A 25,844-nucleotide genomic window follows, 5' to 3' on the forward strand; every position below is an offset into this window, starting at 1 on the left:
TTGTTTCAAATGCTGTTTCATTTCATCAAAAATGAATATAGTTCAATAGATGGGATGCTGGGAGAGGGTATCAGCTTTTATTCTAAGATAACAAATACATCTCCTAGCCAAAAACAAATGTTACATATGCTTCATCAGATCAACAAGAATGGCTTACAACAAAAAAGTGCATTCAAAAATGAAATATTTGAAGAGCCCTCATCTCTTTCGTGGTTCAGCAACATTTGTCATTGTAATTGTACACCTAATACAGTCAGAGTTAACGAATTTTTTTCACCTTAACAGGCAATTTGGAGCACCAGACTTTACTTCACTTCTCGTGGAACTGTGATCTCAACCCAGGAAGTGCTTCACTATTCGTGAACAAGAGGGCCATAAACAGGATACCACATATTTTGTCTCACATATTTAATGGTCTCTTCCTGCATCCAACGAATGAAGCTCTTGAAAAAAAAAGGCGGAAATACATTTTTCTTTACTGTATATACCATTATGATTGTCGTTTCATTTCGTGTAGGAAATTCTAGTAACCTTTTCATACCTTTGACATATGCTGCAACTCTCTTGCCCCAACTTCACCGTGACCTTCTGCCAGGTCTTCAGCCACAGCAGCCCGTAAAACAGAAGCTCCAACCTCTGCTGTAATATCCCGAATACTGCACACAAAAAAGAAATATTAGATACGAGTCGTCGAGTACCTGTAGGAAGCAATTTCGCCTTTGATACCTCTTAAGTGAATGCAGCAAGTGCAAACTGATTACATGCAAAAGATTAACTAGCCCGCATTCATTGCCACAAAGTTTAGATCTCTAAATGCATGTTCAGAAAAATAAGCAAATATATAAAGGAGCAACTAAGGGTGAGCTGAGTGATCGAGTGTTGCTCATGTGAACTAACAAAGATTCGGGTGTAGTAGCATTCACCCGGAGTGGTTATAAGCACTTTACTGTCACTGTCACATGATAGCAGCAAAGTGTGTGCAATCCTTGTGTCAGCATGTAACAGAAAGAATCAAAATCAGGAGAGATAAACCTAGACACTTGTGCTTTAGAAATCTGCACCTTGAAATTGAAGCAGCATCATCATCAACATTTTGTACATTGTTAATTTTGACTCCTCAAATATGCTTACAAAAGTTAAATGGCGTAGTAACAAGGGAGACAGGATTAAGCATGTGATCTAGAAATCCTATAAGGCCAAAACTAGTCGCTAATACATTCAACTAACACAATGTAATAATGATATAAAATTTATAAGTTGAAAAAATCAGTCATATCTAGGTGACTGCAGAGACAGGTGGGGATGATTTAGTGCTTAGGATTTCACGTCTCCAAAATAAAGCTCCGTGAGCAAAGAATGCCTTCTCAAGGACCAAGAACTTACTCATCAATGGATGGATACAAGATTCCTCTTTTGATTTCGTCATCGGACATGTAAGAAGCGAGGCTGCACGATCAAAATAAATATACAAATCAGTAAATAAGAGAAGGTTTTAAGGCACCACATGTTTTAAACTAAACACAATACAAATTGAAAATCTCACACCACTGATGGTCAAGTCAAGTACAAGGAAACAGGATTGTCAGATCATACCACTCAGCAGCAGCTTCTAACATTGTATCACTTATGTTTCGAGCGCCAGAAAGAAGAGCTCCCAGACCAATGCTGAATTGTCAACAATAATCTTAGATGAGTGTAACGTTCAAAACAGTTAAACATAGGTTGTTTACAATCAGCACCTACCCGGGGAAGAGATACATGTTATTCGCTTGATTTACATGGCCTATCTTACCATTCCCTGAGAACATATTAGAATAGGATTCATGAGGTAATACATCATCAATAAGTGCAAAAGACGCTTAGACTGGGTTGAGATGAATTAATGAAAAGGAGTTGCTCAGCGACTGCAACAAGTATGCATTAAGGATAGAGAGAAAAAATGCATTCAAGAAACCAGAAACTACCTAGATCAACATTTGCAAAGGGACTCCCACTAGCAAAAACAATATCTTCTCCAGCAAGCTTGAAAGCATCAACAGGACAGCATTCAGCTGTTGAACAGAATATACAATATGAAATGCCAGACAAACAGCCGATAGAGGAAGCAAAAGATGGATGACAAGACAAACCATTGTTTGTAGGATTTGACATGGCAAAAATTGCAGGTCTAACAGAATCTGACTCTTTCATGGCCCTCAGCACCTGAACATTACGCCAACATTACAAAAACACAAGATGATATCGAAGGAACAGACTTACAGCAAGAAACTTTCAAGTGATTTAACTGATCAAAAAGAATGTTCAAGTGATCTAATCCTAAGAGCGAATAACACCTCACATCATACTTCAATGAGAAAATTCCAGAAAATAAGAGATCACTTCAACAGTCACATATTCTCTTTCTTATGATTTATCGTAGAAAATCTTGAAGTACAAGTTTGTTGAGAAGGGATGAAAAAGGAAAAAAATATCTCAGATGGTCACTCAACTATGGAATTGAGTGACTTTTGAGTTAAAAATCCATAGTTGAGTGACTTTGTAAGTAAAACATCAATAGTTGAGTGACTTTTGAGTTAAAAACTAAGTTGAGTGACTGTATGAGAGAAAAGTCCATAGTTGAGTGACTTTCTGAGAAAAAAGTCCATAGTTGAGTGACTTTCTGAGAAAAGAGTCCATAGGTGAGTGACCATCTGAGATATTACCTCTTTGTTGAAAAGGGATGAAAAGGAAAAAATAATTGTCTGAAAGGAACCTGCTAAAGGTAATCAAAGTAATAGGAAGAAAATCGGTAGATGAGATTAGATATAATTGTCAATGGCATAAGATTCACAAGTATGCAGTAAATCAAGCGAATTGATCAGAAAATACGGTTTATATATGTTATACTCCATGATATCATTTAAGGCGGAGCAAAGGAGTCCAGATGTGGATATATGACAAGAAAATTCAAATAAAATATTGTCCTACACTTGTTAAAGATAAGAGTAAAATGATTGAACGTGCCAAATAAGTAACTTCAGCCAGCTAGAGAATAAAATTCCAACCATTTCCATAAAGTTTCACGATAAGCTAAGATGTCACGCAATTAAAAATAGCTGATCCAATGACACGGTTATAAAATCTGAGCGTCGTAAATAAATGCTAAAGAAGAAAAAACAAAGTACATGACCCACCTCCTCATGAAAAATGCCTCCAACTCCTGACAAACCAAGAAGTACATGAGGCTTCACCTTTTTGACCTGAAAAATATTTAACGCCAGCCTTATTGTATTGGAAATCATAAAGAGCACTAAGATGAAGATAGCAATATTAGTCCCCTACGGCCCAACAATCAACAAGGTCAACAAATTTTAACAAAGCACAGACATCCTTCTACTAAGAGCAACTTAGTTTTGAGATTCTATCAACATTACCACTTCAGCGAGCCCTGCTCCTTCCTGTAGTCCTAGCCCCTCAATCTCGTGATGGGCTTTAGCAAATGGTAATGCTGCTGGATCAATATCTTTCCTATCCATAGTGATAAGACCCTGCATCAACAATCGCCAATGACCATTACTCATCCCGTTGGAAGGAAGCAAATCTTTAACACCAGCTGATGTCATGGACAGAAAGACATATGGTACTTGTCACAGAGCCCAGAGGCCTGTTGATGTGATTAATGAATGAAATGTTGTTTTCATCTATAATACAGTTTTTTTTTCAATATTTAATGCCTATGTTTTCCCCCAATCTAAAATGCAAGTATGGTTAGATATATTTAATAAAAGACGTGTGCAAAATGAGGGAACACATTCACATGTTCTGAATCAACGTGCACTATAAACAATCTGTATATATACAAAACCTCACATTTTTATCCAGAAGAAAAAAGTTGGGATCTGCTGATGGTCCAGCCATTCTTGAAACGGCTTGTAATGCCATCTTAAGAACACCAAGCCCCGCACTGAAATTCAGAAATCAATAAAGAAGAGAATACAAAATTAAGTCACCTCAAACAGGCATCTAAATAAGACAGGATTTATTAGTAACCAAGGATTGGTTGTCAAAATAAATTTTTCCATTACCTTCCTGCTCCAACTACCACTATCTTTTGGTTGGCAAAATCAGTCAATGGCCGGCCCTGTGCCCGAACAGTTCCTAATAGCCCAGCAAGAGCAACACCAGCTGTTCCCTATTGAACAAGAAGAGCACAAGATAATTCTTTCTGCCAGAGGTGGCTGCAGAAAGGAGAACAAGGGCCAACAAATAACCTCCAGAAAAAAATCTACCAAGCAAACTACCTGGATATCATCATTGAACATGCAAAACTTTTTCCGATAGCGATCCAGTGTCTCAAAAGCCCACTTTGCTTGAAAATCTTCAAACTAATTGCATTATTCAGATATATCAGGGCAATAGAAATAAAATAGTATCAGATATCTATCTTTGATAATAAATGGACCTGCACAACAGCCTTTGGCCAACGAGCATGAACAGCTTCCACAAATTCATCAACTATGGACAAATATTCTTCTCCTTCTAACCTAGGTTGTCGCAGTCCAAGATCTGTAAAATTAAAATCATGTAAGAAGCAGTAAACCTTGCACCCAACTTGGAGAACAGAATGAGGAGGGGGTGAAAAAGGCTAATTTACAAAAACTAGAACTATATTATATCTGATAGTTGCATCCTTTCTCAACACAAATTGAATAGAGCCACTGTGTGGCTATATGGCATTAAGAAAATGGACATTGGGCCTAACTCAAGTATTTGGTGTTAAGTAAATGGACCTTGGCCATAACTCAATCCAAAAAGCTAGCTCATAATATGAGAATTTCCCAAGACCATAAAAGGATATAACAACCAATTACCTCAACCAATATGGAACATTAACACCCCTCTTACACGCTTAAGAGTTGACATTTGGTGCATGGACAATGTAACATGGGACCCAACATTGGATAAACCAAGAATAAGGATGGGCCAAACTCTGATGACATGTTAAGAAAATGGAACTTGACCTGACAATCCCAAAAGCTAACTCATGAAGAGAGGTTTGACAAAGATCATATATGTGAACTACCCCAAGAGAGGAGGAGGAGGAGGAGGAACGTGAAACAACTTTTAGGAGTTTATACTTTTACTCATCAAGACTGTAAACTTACAGAATAGTAATTATTGTAGAGTCAACAGTATGTGCAGATTAAAGACAGCTAACAACAAGAAGACCATAATTTTTTAGGATGAACCGCGAGGACCAGAAAATCCACCAGCATGGAGGAAGCCAAAAACAAATGAGGTGTGAGCATATTAGATTACTAATACTTTTTTTTGGAGGAATACTACACATTAAAAAATCTTACTCACAAAGAGGATCTTCTAGAAGCTTCGGATTGTTGGTCCCGACGTCAAGCATAACTGGGAGCACCTGTTAGGCATAGGCATAGGTAAATCTGGCAGACAACATATTTTCAAACATGAAGGCACATCATAACATGGAAGTGTTAAGTTTTTTTTTGGGAAGTATAACAATCACTAGTTCTAATATTCAAGGAGCATATCTTTATTTAATTTTAATTTACGTCTTTTTGGGTAGGCTAGTTAGTCAGATTGATATCCTTGCCAAATCCGTATCAAACGTCTATGTTTCATAGCAGTTCAGATTTACAAAGCAACATATGCAAAAGATACAAAACATATGCAACACATACACTGATAATGATAGCTCATGAATGTGAAATTGCAGAACAAAGCCATACATACTCTTTGTGGGTTGATACCAGCAGCTGCTACATACATGTCAAGCTTTCCAATTGGTATACCTATCCCCTGAACTCCAAGATCGCCAAGGCCAAGAATACGGCTTCCATCTGTCAGCACAATCATGTCTACCTGCAAACAAAAGAAGATAACGCATTGGGTGACTCTATTTGAACAAAGCTGTGAGTCTTCATTCTAAAAAGACAATCCATATCAAAGAGGTTAAGGTCTGGAAGATTTTCTCAGCTACACTTTTGTTTTAAGTTTGCATAACTCTGAAATATCAACTATGTAACTTTCTGTACCCAAGTCTTCCACACAAATTTCTGAAATGAAAAATGTAAGGAATAATATAACTTGGGTCTGAAATTGTCAGTGTACTTAAAAACAAACCAATGACCAGTGCCTTAGCTCCTCATCATCCAAACTAAACATCACAAATTCCTGCATAAGTCAATAGAAGGCAGGAGAAGCTAATGAAATATTTCATGTGAAGGCATAAAGGAGGCAGCACATTTCGGCAGATTGGTTATCTGTAAACTCAAAATTTACAAACATGTTTTCATGGGAATATGTCTCTGGAGATTCACAGACGAGAAGAAAGTTATTTGAAGGTATTCTAAGTAAAGTATGGTGCGGATGACCCTTTGGAATTGAAAATGAACATGGATATCCACTAGGTTCTGGCCAGGACCATAATTGAAATGATCAAGTTTCTAGATTAACAGGTTGGGAGCTAGTGGACGAAGGTTCTAGATGACAGCACCTTTGTTTTGTTTTTTGTTTATATAGAGAAAAAAAAAAACAGGACAACTTTTCATCAAGAGTTCATTGTTGGGCATCAGGTGTTCTCTTTTGTCTACATTGTAATATGGAGAAAACAGGAAAACCAATTTGTATAGAGGATTGGTTAGAATTTTGTAAACTTAATTCATGCTTGTATCATATAAATTTTGTACAGACTACATACAAAAATCATAGAAAAGTTAGAAACTACACAAAGTTGGGGCCAATCACTAACTACACTGTCTCGGCCAATCAAAAACTGATGCATTGGTGAAAGCATCAGTTGTGAACTAACATAGTACCTGAGTAGAAGGCCAGTTGAAGATCATTGACATCATCTCTCCCTTATCTTTGGCACTGAAATACATGCCACGTGGACGTCTAAACAAGCCAGAGTAGTTTTGGCAAACCAATCCTACTGTTGGGGTGTATATTATGGGGGCAAAATCTTTGATATTGTCAATTAGAACCTGAGAAGAAAGTTAGGGATTTAACTTCAGGTAGAAATAGTTTATTTGAGACTTAGCATTTGCAAGCATGATTTGCAACCACCAGACTTACTCGGTAGTACAATGTCTCATTCCTGTCATGCAGCCTGTTTAAGATCCTCCATTTTGCTAACGAAACAACACTGTCTGGTTGACCTTCAGTATTTTTCTCAAGTGACCGAAATGACTCCACTAGCGGTACAGCAAAAGAAAGAATATGGTATCAGACACCACAACTTCATGACATATATCTTACAACAAAACTTATTAAAACGGAAAGACATAACAATACACTGATGGACATGGATAATACATAAGATAGTTGAATAGACAAAAAAATAAAAAGCTTTCGAGAAGATTTGCCAGAATGCAGTAAAAATGGAACATTGGAACCAAGAAGTAATTTTAATTATCAGAAAGAGTAGATTTAAATGTTCCAAAAATTCCTCCTCTATTTTTCAGCAGGGAGGAACTAAATATAAAGTTTTTAATTCATGTTGGTGCCAACATGCAACATGCCTACTAAGACAAGAAAGCCAAAATATAAAAGATCTCAAACTACTTTTTTTTCAATAACCAAGAAATCCGTTGTTTCCAGCTTTGAAATCGGTAGATAATGAGTTCACCCTTTACCAACTTAAATACCAGACTTTTTATTTTGATAAGTAAACTTAAATACCAGACCTTTTCTTTTTGATAAGTAAACTTAAATACCAGACTTGGGTCACAATATGATTCAAACTCGTGATGTGCGTCAAGTATACATTCCATGTTGTATTACCTTTGCCATTAAAACAAAGTCCTAGGGAAAAAAAGTAAAATTGGATGGTGATGTCAAGCCTCCTTAAAAGTTCCACAAAATATTCTTGGAATATTTGGAATTAGAGAGCATAATGTTGGCACCTCATAAATCACAATGGTAGGTAAATAAATATGTCGAACCAACTTAGACAACTCTTCCAGCACTTCATTCCATCAAGCATTTTCTTCTAGTTATTACTAGATAGTCTGGAGAAAACTAACAGAACCGTTCATCCATGTTAAAGAATCCTCACCAACAAGGTACGCTCCGAAATCACTTGTGAAAACTAATAACAACCAGAATTTTGGCTTAGGAAATTTCTAAGGGGATGAACTCTCCACCCTGCCAAAGAAAAAGGAGAATAGATTGATAGATGAAAAAACCCACAAGTATTACTACCAAATTAAGTTGATGTTCTCGTCAAATTTTCATGGCAGTCCTCATTGTCTGTATTGGTTCTCAACATACTTCGACATACTTTTGGGTAATAGTACTTCGAACCAAATAGTACTTTAAAACCAGGTCGTATCTAAGTTAGAAGCCAACAACAACAGGGGAGAGAGAGAAAGAGAGAGAGAGAGAGAGAGAGAGAGAGCAGGAAGTTTCTTCTAAATAAATTGAGCATAGACCCCTCTTTTTCTATAAAGAGCTGAATATTAACTTTCATGCAAGCAACAAGGGCCAAGTATAAAACAGCCAACTTACTGAAGCGGTCATATTGCTGTTCAAATGAAATTACGCGAGGTGGGAGGAGACCACGCAGCCCCAGTCGATCTCTTTCCGTCATTGGGAATCCTGTGTCCTGTATTTTGTTTATTGCAGACAATAACAGTAAGTTACATCAATTGTTTAACTATTACAAACTTTGAAAGCATGACTGAGTAAATAAAGTTTGCTCTCTCTATTAGTATATACTTTTAGATGAGAAAGTTCACATAATTTAGCATGGTATCAGAGTTAGGCAGAGATCCTGTGTTCCCTGTTTCAACACTACCCATTAACAAGAATTTGTACAAATACTTGGCCTTTGAAAAAGAATCAAGACTGTACGTCAAGAGACGTGTTGATGGCATAATAAAAGTAAGTAAAAATGTGTCCTCTCTAATAGTTTAAGTTTTTAGATGAGATGGTTTACACAATTTAATAGGAATCATATCGTATTGTATTCAGTGTTATCAAAGGCAAAAAACGCAAAAAAGCTATAAGGTCCATTGGGGCTTTTAAGCGTAGAGTGCAAATAAAAGTGTGGGTTTTAGTGAAAAAGGCGCAAAGGGAGAAAAAGATACAAATATATATGTTTAGTCGAAGACCAATAATTATAAATATGAATGACAAATATATGACCAAAGAAATTGAAAAAAAGGTATGATAAAGTGAAATATCAATTGTTTAGTGTCACTTCTTCCAAAGAGACTCATTGGCAAGGAAAAGTTTGCCTTAGAACCTTGATGACCACACTGAAGCGCACATAAAGTGAGGTGAAGCGCTAAACACGTTTTGAGCCTCGTTTCAGGGCTTAAGCGCGCTTTTGACAACACTGATTGTAATCTCTTTTCCTTTGTATGTATCTTTAACAGAATTTTGTATTCTTAAGGTTGTATCAATCCGGGTCTCTTTACTAACCTTGTGAGGTTGTATAAATCATGGTCACTCGAGAAACATAAAGCTTAACTCTGAATTCTTGAAGATATAATCATATAATGTAAATTATGTTTTATCTTCTTGTTAATTTATTACCACATGTTTCATATGAAGGTTGATGCTCAGGAAAATATAGAACCATATGCCTTCTTGGACAGCCTAAACACCATGACACCGTGGATATCTCTGCATAATGTGTTACTCATGAAATTTCTTGTTACAAAACACAGAAGATTAAAAATCCTAATGAGGTCATCCGCAGTATGTATTCTATTCTGCGTCTTCGTTTGGCTTATGAAATTTCAGTATAGTTCCTATCAGGCTCTGGAATCACATACCCAAACTTAACTTTTGCCAGAGCACCGCAATTTCTCCTGTTTATGAGTAACTTATAGGACCATTTGGTCCACTGCCATCCCTTCACATATTATACAAGCAAAATTACTCATAATATACCCACATATACAACACCAGTAACAACACAATCATAGTTCAGTCGGCTATATGAATCCTCTATATCCATTGAGGCAAGTGGAAAAATTTAGTCGGGACACACTAATTCGAAAGTAGCATCTCATGACTCATATCACATAAGCCGAGTTTAATAAGTACATCAATACAAACCAACAAAAGTAACCAATTTGGAAAATCCAGTATAGCATTGAGCTTCCATACAACAACAACTACGCTCATTCCAAACAAATTGAGGCACCTCCAGATTAACCAAAAACCTTATTTTACAGTGTAAGAATTTCAACAAATAGTAGCTGAATAACTTAAAAAACAAAATCTCCAATAAGAAAATCCAAATGAACCAGATCACGTTCAAAATACGGACAAAACACTAATTTCCAATCCAAATTAAGCTAAAAGTTGAAAGCAAAATAAAAAGTAAAAATCGAACCTTGTTGAACCAAGGATCATGAAGAATATCAGCACCGCGCTTGTGGACGATACATGGAGCTGAAATAGCCGTGGATAACCGTCGCGTACGGCGGAAAGTCCACGCCGCAGATCGAGCCGCTCTCCACATTGCACACTGCTTAAGAGTAAAATTGAATCAACACAACTTTGAATTCACTTGAAGAAGAAGATGAAGATGAACAACCACTACAACTCCATGAATATGTGAAAGAGTCAAGTACTCGATATGTATACTCTCCTTCAACGCTCTTGCTTACAGGTTGTTGCCTATATTCCTTTTACTTTTCTTTTCTTTTTTTTAGGGGTTATTTTCACTCCCTTTTATCTTAATCTTTATAACATTCTTTAAGGTCCTCTTACTACTTGTTAGGCACATTTTTTAAATGTTTGATATTAATGTTACATCCTCTCCGTCTTTTTTTTTACTTATTCAATATATCAAAAATAGTTATTCAATTTTAGTTATCTAATTTAGAAAATTAAAAAATAATTTATTATTTTATATCAAATATAGACAAATAAAGATGAACGAAGAAAGTGATATAGTAGTTTTTAGCGTTTTAGGACTTCAAAAAAATTAGATCTACTTAACAATCTTAAATTTGAAGATTTTCTTAATCTGACTAACTTTTAAATATTATTTTATTGTTTCTGTCATAGTTACTAAGATAATACATAAATTAAATTAACATATCAAACTTGATCCACCATTATATGAAATTGTTTTGTAATTTTTTTTTTCGTAACTCGAATTCACAATTTTAGAATTAAAAATGAGAAATAAATAAATATGTGAATTTCTCATGGTCAATCATAAGCTCAAAAAAGAAGGCTTCCATATATATTAATATTAGACAAATCCTCTTAGCATTAAATTTATTGGGATTATGTATTTAAATATTTGCAAATTTAAAAATATGTTTATATTTTAAGAAACTAAGAAGGAAATATTTTTATGTACATTAGCAGTGAAAACTTGAAGCTGTTGAACTGGAGCAGACGGGCAGAAGCTAAAGTGGGGGCTGCCCGCCCGATATTGGAGAGTTTTTAGTGAACGGTCAGCATGCAGCCACACGGGCAACATGGGGGTAAAATGGGAAATTTGGGTAAGCCAATAATAGATTATTTGGGCCGTGTGGGGTCAGTAATAAGTAGTACAGTGGCAGCACGTGTAACTTTCTCATAAGGCAGAGCCAAATCAGAGGAATTATTGTTGTACAACATTTAAATTTAGGTAATTTATTGTTTGGTTTTTTGTGTGTCTTCCTATTTTCTTCCACAAAAATTACATGGGTGAATATTTTTACTAAATAATTATTGATTTTAGTGATATTTTTTATTTATTATTATTTATAATAATATATAATAATATTATAATATATTTATCATGTATTAAAAGTAAATTATGCATGCATTATAAATATATTATAAGTGTTTTAAAATATATTATATTTTTTTGGTAAGAAATTAACGCAATGTATTATAAGTGTATTAAAGTGTGCGATAAATATATCATCCATAAATAAAACTTGTATTATATGAGTTTTATAAATTATTTTTGGTAATATATTAAAATTGTATTATAATTGTTCAATGAAAAAAACTATTTTTGCTATAAATGATAAATATTTTTTTAATATAGTATATTTATGTAAGTTTCCCTTTCTTCAATGTAATTTGGGTTGGTTCTACTTAATTAAATTTGATTGCTCGAAATTTCAAATTAATTTGAAGAAAATAGGCAGAATTGTTATTTACATATAATGAATTTAGAATGAAAATGATTTATTTATATAAAATATGTTCGGTATGAAGAAAAATATTTTTATGAAAAATAAGTGAATTTTTTTTATTTGTATGTAAGTAGAAAATATTTGTGTATAATACAAATAAATACTATGGGAGGTGGTTTGAGGGTTGGAGTAGGGGTTGTGGGGTGATGGAGACGAAGGATGTGAGGGTGGAGGTAAAGATAAGGTGTGTTGGAGGGTGGGAAAGACACAATCAGGATCATTTAGTAGGGTGTATAAGAATATTGTTGAATAAAGTGTATTAACAGTGCTGACATTAGCAATGTTGGTATTAGTTATGCTTGCATCAGTTATCTTGAGATTATTTTTTATGTAGTGTTTGATTTGTTGTATTAAAACTAACGTGTACTGCATAATTTCTAAAAGAACATATTCATTTTACAAAATTATTCTCCACAACTACGATGGAAATGATAGGTTTTGAGAGGCAATTTGCCTTTAACTATGTTAATGCGTGCATTAAAATCCCTTGTATTGTTAATCATGGTTTCCCATGTATCGATTATACATAGCATAATACTAAATAGAGTGTATAACTAATGCTGCATAGGTGGAAAAAGAGTACAAAACAAGATATTAGTAACACAACCAATGCATGCATTATTTTTCTAATGTGTCCTACCAAATGACCCCTCAATGTGAATGACACTTGTAAAACTTGTTTTTCTTATTTTCTTTTACTAGATAAAGTTATTTTTTCCATTATTAAAAAACTTGTTTGCCTAGAAAAAAATATTTTTCAAAAACTTTACCAACCAAACATATTAAAAATTATTTTCCTTCATGAAGGACACACCCATAGTGTCAAATATTTTTCAAAAAATGTATATAATTTGAATGATAAATAGTAGTTGAAAACGAATGCATTTTTGAGTTGATAGTTTTAACTAAATCCATCATTTTAGATATGATATTTCACACAACTTAGTAATTTGCTATAGATTAGTCTATGGGTGAAACGAGTAATCTAGATGTTTCTTAAACAGACAGTAAGTAAAGTAAATAAAGAAAAATCCCGATTCATAAGAAAATAAGAAATTAAATCACTATTTGTACCTCTATGGGATTTAAACTCAAACTTCACTAAACACATTGAGGCAACAACAATTTAAGATTACAAACTTAGTAACCTAAGAAATTAACTCTAATTCCTACAACTACACAAACTTCCCAAGGTTTACGTTTTCAAGTCTTCGAGTTGTCCCAACTGGAAGACAATGATCCTACTACAATTTATAACTCATTGGATCTAAAAAGCATTAAAGATACAACTCGATTAACAATCCTAACAATGAATCTATCTCAGCTAACTCCTTAGCTAGCGTTAGGTTCTTCAATATGTTCCACTATATCAGGATGCACTTCAGAAGCTTGCTCAATTGAGAATTATCTTCACTACTCTGGAAATGCATAACCTCCACAGTTGAATGAATCTCCTATTTATACAATTTCTTCACAAAGTTGTATTTCACTTGAGACTCCTCTTGACATCATTACGACACTACTCTCTTGAATTTGAACTCTTCTCTTCTTTAAAAGTTGTAGTCAAACACTAACTCTTCAATCCTCAGCGCTGGTTATTTCTATTCGATTTATCTGAAGTAATTAACAACATTCTTTGAACTAAGCACATATCACTTTATCTACGTAGTGCAGACAGAAATCTCTTGAAACAATTTCTAATGAATTAGTTGTGATTACTTGTTCCATAGTTTTTCGTCAATCATCAAAATTCTACCAAACCCAATAAGATACATAGTATAAATATCACTAAAATATTAAAATTATCATATTATGAATTCATAACTTCAAATGTATAATGAATTCAAATATAAAATATCTCAAAAAGTAAAACCTATCGATGGAGTTTAAATTCTAAATTTGCTTATGCATGATAGTATAGGAGATATTGTGTTTATTCAATGTTACAATACTTAATCCAATGCCTACGCAGGTGTGATGTGCCCATGTTCTTTATGAAGATTCTCCTTTGGAAGTGTTAGGCTAAATTGTACTTTATTTATTTACTGGAATAATTTGGAAGTTTAAGGAGATTTTGATTCTGGTGAGAGGCTAAATTTGGTATACTTGGTGAAGGTAATACCTTTTATAGTACCAGATACCTGCTTTGTATGTTCCAACATGATATTTAATTTCTTTTGTCACCGAGAATTTATTCTCCAAATATGCTTTGCATAAGTAACCTTAACGTTACCTTATTAAAATGCTATTTTTCTTACAGTTTTTCTTTTTTGAGTTTTCCTTTGATCAGCAAACGAATATTAAATAAAGTTTCTTATCATGTTAAATAAAGTTTTTTATACCATATGGAATAATTCTATTTTGTTAGGCAGTTGCTATATTATTTACAGAACAAAGAATAAAGCAGCATAAATATTATGAATGGTGGGCATGTACATGCAACCAAATCAGTGAAAATTTTGGAACAGAAATTGATTTTATTTCTTTTTGATAAGTGAATTAAAATTGGATATTTGGAATTGATTCTAAAAAGAAAATGACCATTAATTTCAATGTTCTCCGCGTAAAGTGTTGATTCTTTCGCATTTTGACTGTTTCATTGATGGGATTTCTATTTTTTCAGCAGGTCAGGCGTTTTTACGATTTTAATTTTAATTTTTTTGAGTTAATTTATGAGACGATCATTTCTAGATCTAAGCGGATTCGATGCCACTGAGTTCAATATTCAACTAATAATTATTATCTCAAAAAATATTTTATTTATTGAAGAAAATTGGAATCAAGAAGGAAGGTAATTTTCTGATAAATATTAGACCATATGAGAAATCAACTCTTATTTTTTCGTATTACTAGGCAAATTTGAAGGAGGAGTTTTGGAATAACTAGTAACGTTGTTATCATGTGACCAGGAGGTCACAGGTTCAAGTTGTGAAAATAGTCTCTCGCAGAAATATAGAATAAGGATGCATACAATAAACCATTGTAGTTCGGATTTTCTCTATACCCCGCATGCATAATGAATGTTTTAGTGCACCAGACTACTCTTTTTAGGCAAATTTAGAATTCAAAATAAAATCTCTTTTTTATTTGACGTACAATCAAATATCGTCAAATATTTGTAATGTCTTCACTACTTCTAGGCAAATTTAGAATTCAAAGTCAAATCTCTTTTTATTTAATTTTCAATCAAATATCGTCAAATATTTATAATGTCTTCACTATTTTTTTGTTATTTGATTCTAGAGTCTTTTGAAAATAATTATTCTACCTCCACAAGATAGTAATAAGGTCTGGTTACATCTAACCTCATCAAACTCCACCGGTGAGATTTCACACTATTATTGTCCTAATTCGAGACATATAAGATAGAATATATCATATACATCATTCTTTTTGAAAATGCTTAGAACCAAAGACAGTGATTACTGTGACCAGACATATAAGCCACTGCTTGTAGTCAATATACTCCAATGCATGCATGTGCATCGGTTCTTTTTAACTTTCTACAAAATTAAGATTCTATTAAATATAGCTTTTGTGATCTTTGATATTTTATGTTGCATTTGTTTCTGAAGCTAAACTTTCACGTACATACTGTAGATGTTTGTTCTCAAAAGTCCATTCGATTCAAAAAGATGCTTTTGCCATATCCTGACTTTCTTTTGATCCTACTCCCACAAAGCTCTATATTCAGTGTTTGATAGCCGAGATAAATTGTGTTTAGTAAGAAATGGTGGCGGCCTTAAGTATGTTTTGATAACTGTAATGTCTGAGATAGCTTGCGCGCACCTTGACTCATTCCACGGAATACTTGTAACTCGGTCCACTAGAATTTGAACATGAAACCTCGTGATTTTTGACTCACTTTATTGACTATTAGGCATACCCTTTAGTGCAAATGTCCCAAAATCTTTTGGTAAAATTGTATAGTCAAATTATATTTTTGAAAAAACGAACATAATTTGACAAAAAGTAAATCTGGAATTAAAATACACAGCAAGATGAGAATTCTGGCAAAGAGCAAGACATAAACTATTATGATACAGAGGCAAATTCAGCTTCAAGTGTCAATTTAACACCATTCTTAAATGAGGTTGGTGACATATTGAGTGTCTGAATCAATCTGGTAATATCCATGGATATATCTGCTGGAGATTTAATGCCACGGTTAACCTATAAAGTTCAGATAATACACACATGTTAGGTATATCTGGTTTGAAGAAAAAAAGCAGTAGTGAAGATACTTTTTGTTGAACTGTTTGTGCTTGTAGTGTAACACAACAGAGCTCGGTAAGGACAATGAAAGCAGATTGAAATCTCGTGTATTTTACCATTGAGGCAGCTTGATACAACAGAATCTAGAAGGCAAATGTGAAAAGTAAAGAGACTACTGAAAATTTGTTTGTGCGCGTGCATGCAAATCTCAGGGTAATGTTAAACCAATGTTACTTACAGTTGATGAGGATACTGACTTGATCAATGACAAATTATAACCTCTAATATGAGCAACAGCTTCAGCCATCTCAACCCTGGAAACTCGATCAGGTCCACCCACGTTCAAAAGCAACTGCATTGACTCTCTCTCTGAAAACAACACACATCAATCATCATGTGATAAAATTCAAAAGGTCAAGGAGAGAGAGAAATCAGGTAAATTGTATCACAAACTTTACTAGAAGGCTTTAAAAGGAAAAAAGTTAGACATATCTTTAAATATAAACCGGTTGTTAGCATTGATAGAGTCGCGTTGTAGAACTTTTCTTGAGTCATAGTGAGTCACCACATTGAACACTGAGCTGAATTATTTGTTCTGGATAATATTCCAGTTAACTCAATCATATATTTCAAAAGAATCAAATCATCATGCAACAAGAAAGGTTGGATTGAATATGTGGAAAACTAACACAAACAAAGAACCAATCCTAGAAGATCACAGTGAAATTTCAGTAACATAATGCATACATGTAAAAAAGAAACTGAAGAAATAAGTATCACATATTTGTTAATACAGACAATGGGTTGTCAAAAAGTTGTGTTACTTTGATCAAGGCAAATCAGTCTTGAGAGTCAAAGCATGTCTGACCTGAGATCCATCTGCTTGTTAGTGTCCATACGATAGTCACAAGATCCTTAATATAGACAGGACAACGGAACTCATCGTGAAAAAAATCCATGGCTTCTCCCTTTGCAAGAACACTATCCATCCACTGCATGATTTTCATGTGAAGCATCAGCTCAAAGCCCAGTAGTCGAGTAAGTTAATGCCATATATCATAATGGAACTGCTTGGGATTTAGATTGCAGTTTTTATTGATGTTGTACCATAATAGAATCATGAGTATGTATTCAAACTTATGTTCAGTTTGATGAAATAACAGTACTATCTATTATAAAGCTCAATAGAGCCACTCACCCCCATGATATGACCATTGAGTCCAAAAGTAGGGGAAAAATAGATGGAATTCAATAGTAATCGCATATAGAGCACCAAATATAACTTGCAAGCTTGAAAAGAAAAAAAAAAGGGGGGGCAGCCCAGTGCACTAAAGGAAAGCTTAGCATAATATGAAGTGATTAGGTTAAGCTTCAAAAGAAGATATATAGTGTTTAAATTCCAAATCACACAAAAGAAAAAGCATGGAGACTACTATAGCCCCCCCACATTCTACTGAACAACAACAACTCTATAATGAAGTTGGACAAATGCAAGAACAAGGTGAAGTTCATTGTATTCACCTGAACTGGAAGTGATTTTGGGACAGGAGAGACAGTCTGAGGTCCATAAATAATACTGCTCCTCAAAATTGCAAAATTTGAGTAATTTGCAGATATAAATTGCTCTGCTGCTACCTTTGATCTTCCATAAACATTCACAGGAAGGGTCTCATCATCTTCCTTGTAGAAGGATTTGGTCCCTTCATAAACTGAGATAAAAGTCTAATTAGTTTCACCTGGTCTCAAGAAAATTGTTTGCATCAGTCAAAAGTCATGATTCATGAGAACATTCAAAAGTTAAATGATTGTTCATCCAGCCACATGAGAACATTCAACAATTTGATAAAAATTATATCACAGGTGAGAGAGCTTGATCTACAGATGCTAAGGTTGTAAACAGCTTCATCAAATCTTTTCATGGAAAGGAATACTGCCAAATAAATAATATGAAGCATTCACCAGCAAACACATCAGGGAAATTGGTGAACAGAAGCTAACATCCTATTTCTCAAAATTTTATGCACCAGGAATTTAAGTCAGTATCTTCCTCATCCAAGTGTCTATTAATTTTAAGCATCTTACCTTTATCTGCCTGAAGGAGTTACAAAAACTTCTAAATACCATAAACCTATTGCCATTTCCTTTATATTAAAAAAATTACCCATGTGTTAGAAGGACCAGTTCATCCTTGTTCCAGAATTAGTTTCTTAGGAAGGAATTTCAGAGGTAACACAAGGAGTTAATAAGTATATAGAGTTTGGCTCCTATGATACTGATTGCCAGTGATGTTAAAGATTTAAGTGAGGTGCGCTTAAGCCATGAATCTAGGTGCAGGGCAGATTAGGCGCAAGATCTCTCTTAGGCAGCGCTTCCATGCAGGCACAAAAGCTCTAAGATGTTCACCTCATTGCCCATGAGCTATATCTTGAAGAATGTGCAACTTAACAACAAATAAAACTAGCAAAGTGCTATATCAATTGTCAAGCAATGCCAAAATTTGCATCTTTGCATCTAACTCAAAAGTTTAGAGAGTGGATAAACTTTAACATCTGATGAAATAGGTGATCCTTTTTTTAACAAAAGAAAAAGGAGAATCTGTTATATCAGTGGAGACGGATTCAAAGGCTCCAAAGCAACATTGAAACAGAGTTGTAAGATGAGGGAAGAATTGACTGTCAGGTAACCAAGTAGAAGTGGAGTATGGCAATAACTGAGGACTACTTGCGTACTCAGCTATGCAACTTTTCAATCCCAGAAGTTCTACAAAGGAAGGAATTACATCCATTTTACTTTTTTTCCAACTGTACCAAATAAGTGAAACAATGACCAAACCCTACCAATGAAAGTAAATCAACTTTTTACCATTCTCCTCCCTCATAGAAACCAACATAGTTAGCATAAGAAGCATAATCAGCTCAAGACAGAAGCAAGAAACTCCAAACTTCTATGAAAAATTAACTATTGTCACTACAATGACTTCCACGTGTCTTACCTTGATCAGTAGACAAGTGAATCAGAAGAGTACCGCCATTGCTAAATTTTGACAACCATTTGACAAGAACAGAAGGCACATTAATAGCCATGGCAGCAGTAGGATCCACTTCACAGGCACGTGGAACAGAAAGTGCAGCACAATTAACCACAACATCAGGCTGCACATCCACATTACAAAGCTTGGTATTAGCTATGATGGACGTTTTAACTGTATAGTAATAATTTTGACCTACTATACAATCCACCAGCAACTTTAGGTATTTATCTAAGATGACAACAAACAGTCAGCAAAGACTACACCTAGATAAATTCAACAGCACTGAGTGATATCAATAGAGGCAAATAAGAATTATCTTATTAAATATAATATTTAAAACTTTCATCAAACTTTATATACATATATGTAGACCGAGTGTAAGACACTGCATCCTCAGCTTATATATCAGATCCGCCTCAGCAGACTGCATATTAGATGGAATAAGAACAACACCAATGGAGACTCTGTTATGTAGAATCCCAAACTCTCAGAAAGAAAAGTTGTACATAACCGAGTGTATAAAACTAAAGAACTGGACATAGTAAACATCTACAAAACAGTTAAAAATTCAAATCCACACTGCAAAAGTAATTCTTGAAGACCCACAAAATGAAAAATGGAATCTATAGAACAATTCAATCACCTACACAGTTATTGGATAACTAAAAAAATGTAGTACATCTTTAAGAGGGACAAAAGAAAAATGGAATATTTAGTTAAGTTTCCACAGTAATACAAACCAAAATTTTCTGAGATGCATATCTCAATCACCAAAATAGAAGTGAAAAACAGAAAAATGTTATCTTCAAGACCCACAATCAAAAAATGGAATCTTTAGGATTATGAGTTCTGAGTTTGAAATTCTACAACAACCCATTTGATTTATGGGTTTATAATCTATTATTTGTACTTATTTCGTGCATTGAACCATATGTTTTACACTTGAGCCCCGACCAAACCTAACCAACATTTTGTGAGATGCTATTTCAATCACCAAAAATGAAAAATGCAAGCAAAACAATTGCAATTCTTCAAGACCCAAAACGAGAAAGATGGAATCTTTAGTAACTTTGTAGTGTAAAATTCATACCTGACCAAAATTTTGTGAGATGTCATCAAAGCCATTGCCGGTTCGTAAATCTACATGGAAGCGTAGGGCATGAGGAATGGCTTTCAAAAGGTGCTCAGGCGGGGGATTGGTGTGGTAGGTAAAGGCTAACGAGAGAGCATATCGAAGAGTATCTTGGATAGCCGTGAATTCTTGCAGAAGATGCTGCCCCAAGTAGCCCGTGCCACCAACTATTAATATCTTCTTGGTGCTCATTTTCAATTTCTCTGACATCTCTTAGCTTCCCAGCTGATTTCTCCTATCGTATCTTAGAAAAGCAAATGCACTTCTTATGGGGCCAAGGAGTCTGCTGTGCCTACTGAGAGTTACAGATTGCTGGACTGCAGCTTGCCGGTTGACAAGCTGAGATCTTGGTGGTTCGTTTTTTTTTTTTTCTCCTCAAAATTTCTGGTTATATCTTTGGTTTTACATAATAATGAAAAGTGTCAACCTATTTGTTGTTAAAAATGTAAGTTAGGCGTATTGTATTGTGAAACCGTGAAAAATGATACAGTACATTACAAAACAATTTATGTGCAACAACCATCCAAACAAGGTTTAAAATGTTGTGTATTGCACAACAATATAAGTTGGCCAACTACACACGAATTTTGCAGTTTTTACTGAAGTTGATACATATGCTTTAAATAAATAGTTTACAAATATAGAAAATATACCATCTTCATGATCCCACATAAACATTGGAAAGAGTTGGTAGATACTCCTAGTAAAGAACAATTTCTAAAATGATATAACAAACAGCGTATGAACTTTTATAGTATAATTTATAACAAATTCAGTCTCTCTGCAAATACAACGAAAGAAATGAACAAAAAACTTTGATGTAGGCTCATGTTTCAAATGTCCCACTAGATATATTCATTGACCAAGACTGTTGGGAAGACCTCTCTAACGAAGAAAAGCTAACGAGGCACAAATCGACCACCAATAGAGTTTCTAGGTGAGCAACTTTTTCTGGCTCATATAAGTGCGGTGATGCAGTTGAGACCAAGGCATATATCAAACTCGGTTAGCTGTGCTTCCTGGAGTAGCTGGGCACATCTCAATAAGCAACTCAATTTTCTGGTCATGTAAGAGAAGATTTGTTACGTGAGAGAGAGTTTTAAATCATGTGGCATGAAGAATATGGTAAAAATGAAATGAAGTTCTAACTCATTGCTATTATGTTCACAGTTTCTAATAAGATCATAACCAGTTCATTTGCCTAACAGAACATCTTAAAAACTTAAACAGTATTCAAGGAGATAAATGCCAAGTATTTAGAAAGCAATAATCAGCAATAGACGGGGTATTCACCTTCACTGATTTATTAACTTCGTCAAGCTTGTGAAGCAGAAAATCAGAAGGTACAAAACACCTGTGATCCAGTGAAGCATGGCGTGGGGAGCCCGTCAGCTGCATAATAGATCGATGCAAGCTCAAATAATTAAATAAAATGAGGCAAAAAGAAGCATTTTGATAGGACTTGATTTACATCGTCCATCCATAATAATGATGGATCATCGATGTAAGATCAAACTGTGTTCTTCTACTACATGCATGAACTCTGGAGCTTGCGTCTAATCAGTTCAGATAAAATGCAATAGGCAAATAGGACATCATTTGAAAGAACAAGATAAGGTGACCCTGCTTCATTATGCTTCTTGATTATGTTTTCCACACAAAAATTGCCCAAAACAAAGAATCAAATCTTCCCTTCTGCAGTACATTATAATGATCAGGAATTTTAATACAACTTTGTGTTTTATTATCATACATTCAAAAGAAAAAAATTGTCTAAGATTTTCATAACTGAAGTTAAGTGCATAGCAGTAACTTGTTTTTCTTTTGATGAATCAAGTCCATAGCAATAAATTAAAACAAACTGGCCTTCTGAAACCAACCTGGTACTACAACATCCCAAAAAGACCCCATGGGAAATATTTATTGGTGACAAAAAGAAATACAGAGACGCGACTTCTAAGGATCTGATTTAGGCTAAAATGTTGGAATATCGTTCTTACCCTTGAAACTTTAGATGGTGATCTCAAAACAGATGGAGCACCATCACCACCTTGAACCACAAATCTCCAACTCCTTCCGACATGTATACCTTTGATGCTTCATTTATGATGACCTGAAAATAATGTAATGACACTTGGCACTTCAGAATCATCAATGTTCTCGTCTGCCAAGGAGCCCACAAAAAGTAAAATTGGAGAGCAGTGAAACTAATAAATTGAGTGACAAACCCCAAACGCAAAAGGGAGAAAAAGAAAGAAGGGGAAGTTTCACAGGACATAACAGATATTCTACCTTCCTTAGGAGTCCAGGGTTGCACACCTTGCACCTGTAGTTCATCAACTGGTGCAGCTTTTCCACGTGCTATACTTTCAACTCTGAAGGTGTGTAGTCCAAACACTGACTGCAAGCAACCTACAAAATTAATTTGGTACAGTTTTAATAGCAATAGGGCACAAGAGATCTTCATGAGGGTACTACAAAGAGTCAAAGAGTGGGGAAAAAAAAACTTTATCAAGTAAAACAATTGAAAGAACAAAAGAGAAATTATTTAAATGAATGGAGTTCAACAAGATAATGAATGTGAAAAAGAACACACACAGGTGAAAGTAATATTGACTGTTATGAACAGGAAGAGAATTGCCAAGCTAGTGCCTATTAGTTGCATTATGGTATGCATAACACCCATCTGCTCATGTCTAAACTTGCTTTCCATTTCTTCCTACTCAAAATTCTAAGAAAATGTTTATTCTTGTTGTAAAGAGTCAATTACCTACTTTATACACCACAAGGCCGTCAAGTAAAATTCTCCTTTGTCTTTAAAGAAAAAAAATCTGATTGGATACTATACCATCTCTACTGCTCTTTACATCAGAGAAAGACATACAGAAGCACAGCTCATGTGAAACTCGTAATGACAAGTTTAAATTGTTTCTCAAAGATGTGGAAACAAGGATCTGCTTATCCAAAATATGAAAGTTGAATAGGGATATATAATTTACATGAATTACTAATAGATGTTCATGAGATTGTAAAATTTGCCAGAAGCAACAGATTGAGAAGTTGTTGCTCCATAACACGTCTAAAAGTTTTGAGGGAAAGGGAAGACAGGTAATTATGTGCTTTGGCTATATATAGATAATAGAAGCCACTAGCAGGGCAAAGCATTCAATGAGACTGGAACGTAGTATTATATAAAACATTTAGAATTTAGCCCACAAGTCTTGATGGATAACTCCAACTTTTAATAGGAACATAAAAAGCATTTGAAAGTTTGCTCTCTATTTCGGAATTGAGGAGTAGTTGATTGCTTTGTGTCCAGCTTAACATTCCAACAGTACGACCTCATTATCAATGGATGGCCAATCAATGCAAAAATTTGAAATGAGGTGGTACAAAACAACAATAGAAGAATTTTAAAAGATACAGGATATGAAAAGTTGCAGTTAACCCTTGCTCAATAATGATATCTATCACTAAAGGAAGAGGAACATGCTTTTCAAATTTTATGTCTTTCCAAAATGGTATGAATGAAGCTCTTGAAACCTACAATTGACACAAAAAGCAGATGTATCAGCTCTATATTGTTTCAAGAAAACAGCACGACTTGATCAAGCTATGCATACCTTGTAAACTATTTCATCTGAAGTAACGTAAAGTTTGTGTGATGAAATTTCCTTTTTAAGCACATATCTTTGTATGGGCAGATAGAGTAACATAAGTATTCCAATTCCCCAAGCTAAAACCAGAAGCAACGATAAAGAGAGCCATATTATAGTGTCATACTGAACACTTTTCGCTCCAAGTTCATCAAAAGAAGCCATATTATCTTCTCAGGAGTATCAGCTTCTTCATCTCCATCTGACTCTGATTCAGGGTCAGAAAGTAACAACTTTGTCGACCAACCCAGTTTTGGAACCCCTTCTGCATGTCCCATCAACATTTTCCAGTTCAAGCCTGAACAATGTCGGAAAAACATAAACACAAGCATGCCAGCAAATACAACACATGTCAAACTTGAGCTTCCATTACAATGATTGATCTGTGATGCTCAATCACCAAACTTGATCCTATATCGAATAATTTATGGTCATGTGAAAATGCATCTCTTATGAGAAGAGATTATGTTAAGATGGATAATCAGTTTCATTTTATTTCTCTTATTGTTCTAGTAAAGTTGAATGTTTAAAGCTTCCAAAAGACAATCAAAGGCCTTCAATCTTAGCTGCATTTCCATTTTCCAGTCTTGTTCTCACTTCTTTTCCTCAATGAATCAGCGAAATTTTATTGTTGTATAGTGTACACCAAGAGAATGTTTATAAACAAAAAGAAATTCTAATGTTTATAAACAAAAAGAAATTCTACAACTGGTAGAAAATGACCACACAGAAAGCCTAAAACTCTGGTTACCTTCCTATGGCTAAAACTCATAAATACACATAAGAAATGAATAACTACAACAACAACATATCCAGTGTAATCCACAATTGGGGTCGGGAAAGGGTAACATGTACGCAAACCTTAGCTTGAGAGGTAGAGAGAATATTTCTCAAGGACAGAGAAATGAATAACAAAATAAACAAAAGAACAAAACTTTAGGACAATCCAGTACATTTGTTGTGGTAAGGAATCAAGATTTTGGAAACCCAGAAACTAAATCAGCATTATTATACTCAAAACACAAATGAACAACGAATTCATGTTGTCCACGACTCTATCTGGAATCATTATAATTTTTGGTAAGTCAGTAAAACACAAGAATTGGAAAGTTTCTTCCTTTTCGCAGCTTTGGATTACACTCACAAAAAAAAATGTTTGAGCCAATTAGGGTTTGATTTTGGGAATGCTGATATTGTTCATAAAATTCGCAGTCTACCCAAAAATTGCTGCACCTGACTGACACTGATCAAACATTCAAATCACCCGCAGAAAAGAATTTGAGTTATTCGGATAATAAGACCCGATCCTTTTGCTATTCGGGTTAGTCGATGGGTTAGACTGTCTCAGAAAAGGTCAATTGTGCTATGATCTTTGAAAAAGCATTGAAAAAAATATCTGTTTGGATTGATTTTTCACTTTTGATTTATAAATTGAAAGTTATGGCTTATTTTTGATATTTTAGATTGAAAATAAGTGTTTATAAGTATTTTTTATTTTATCCGAATACTATAAGATTGCTTAAAATTTATTTTGATTTAAAAAAACTTGAAATAAGTCAATTCAAACAGACATGTTTGAATTGATTTATTTCAGATGTTTTTAAGCTAAAACAATTTCTAAGTACTTTTAGAATTTT

General features: G+C 34.4%; 2 protein-coding genes and 1 pseudogene across 3 annotated transcripts; all 3 read right to left on the minus strand.

The window, feature by feature from the left end:
- Window positions 1–10,693, minus strand: LOC129886596 (NAD-dependent malic enzyme 59 kDa isoform, mitochondrial). Its single transcript, XM_055961354.1, has 19 exons — window positions 10,361–10,693; window positions 8,521–8,617; window positions 7,087–7,205; window positions 6,828–6,995; window positions 5,743–5,871; window positions 5,347–5,407; window positions 4,442–4,545; window positions 4,281–4,364; window positions 4,065–4,171; window positions 3,850–3,943; window positions 3,414–3,527; window positions 3,174–3,239; window positions 2,130–2,202; window positions 1,965–2,051; window positions 1,744–1,798; window positions 1,594–1,665; window positions 1,384–1,446; window positions 542–656; window positions 1–422 (listed from the first exon to the last, which is right to left on the minus strand). The coding sequence occupies exons 1-19, from the start codon at window positions 10,487–10,489 to the stop codon at window positions 354–356; spliced, it is 1,806 nt and encodes a 601-aa protein (XP_055817329.1). The 5' UTR covers window positions 10,490–10,693; the 3' UTR covers window positions 1–353.
- Window positions 10,694–16,003: 5,310 nt separating this feature from the next.
- On the minus strand, window positions 16,004–21,021 carry LOC129884748 (uncharacterized). 2 transcript variants are annotated; one of them, XM_055959032.1, is made up of 6 exons: window positions 20,510–21,019; window positions 19,381–19,540; window positions 17,910–18,097; window positions 17,257–17,380; window positions 16,627–16,757; window positions 16,004–16,346 (listed from the first exon to the last, which is right to left on the minus strand). In XM_055959032.1, the coding sequence occupies exons 1-6, from the start codon at window positions 20,759–20,761 to the stop codon at window positions 16,209–16,211; spliced, it is 993 nt and encodes a 330-aa protein (XP_055815007.1). In that variant the 5' UTR covers window positions 20,762–21,019; the 3' UTR covers window positions 16,004–16,208. The 2 variants fall into 2 exon arrangements, with proteins under 2 accessions (XP_055815007.1, XP_055815008.1); XM_055959033.1 differs by lacking the exons at window positions 16,004–16,346; window positions 16,627–16,757 and adding an exon at window positions 16,788–16,983 and having other exon boundaries at window positions 20,510–21,021.
- Window positions 21,022–21,295: 274 nt separating this feature from the next.
- Window positions 21,296–25,445, minus strand: LOC129886597 (uncharacterized; annotated as a pseudogene).
- Window positions 25,446–25,844: the final 399 nt, after the last annotated feature.

The sequence above is a fragment of the Solanum dulcamara genome, chromosome 4 (genome assembly GCF_947179165.1).
Source record: "Solanum dulcamara chromosome 4, daSolDulc1.2, whole genome shotgun sequence".
In the NCBI taxonomy this organism is placed as follows: Eukaryota; Viridiplantae; Streptophyta; class Magnoliopsida; order Solanales; family Solanaceae; genus Solanum; species Solanum dulcamara.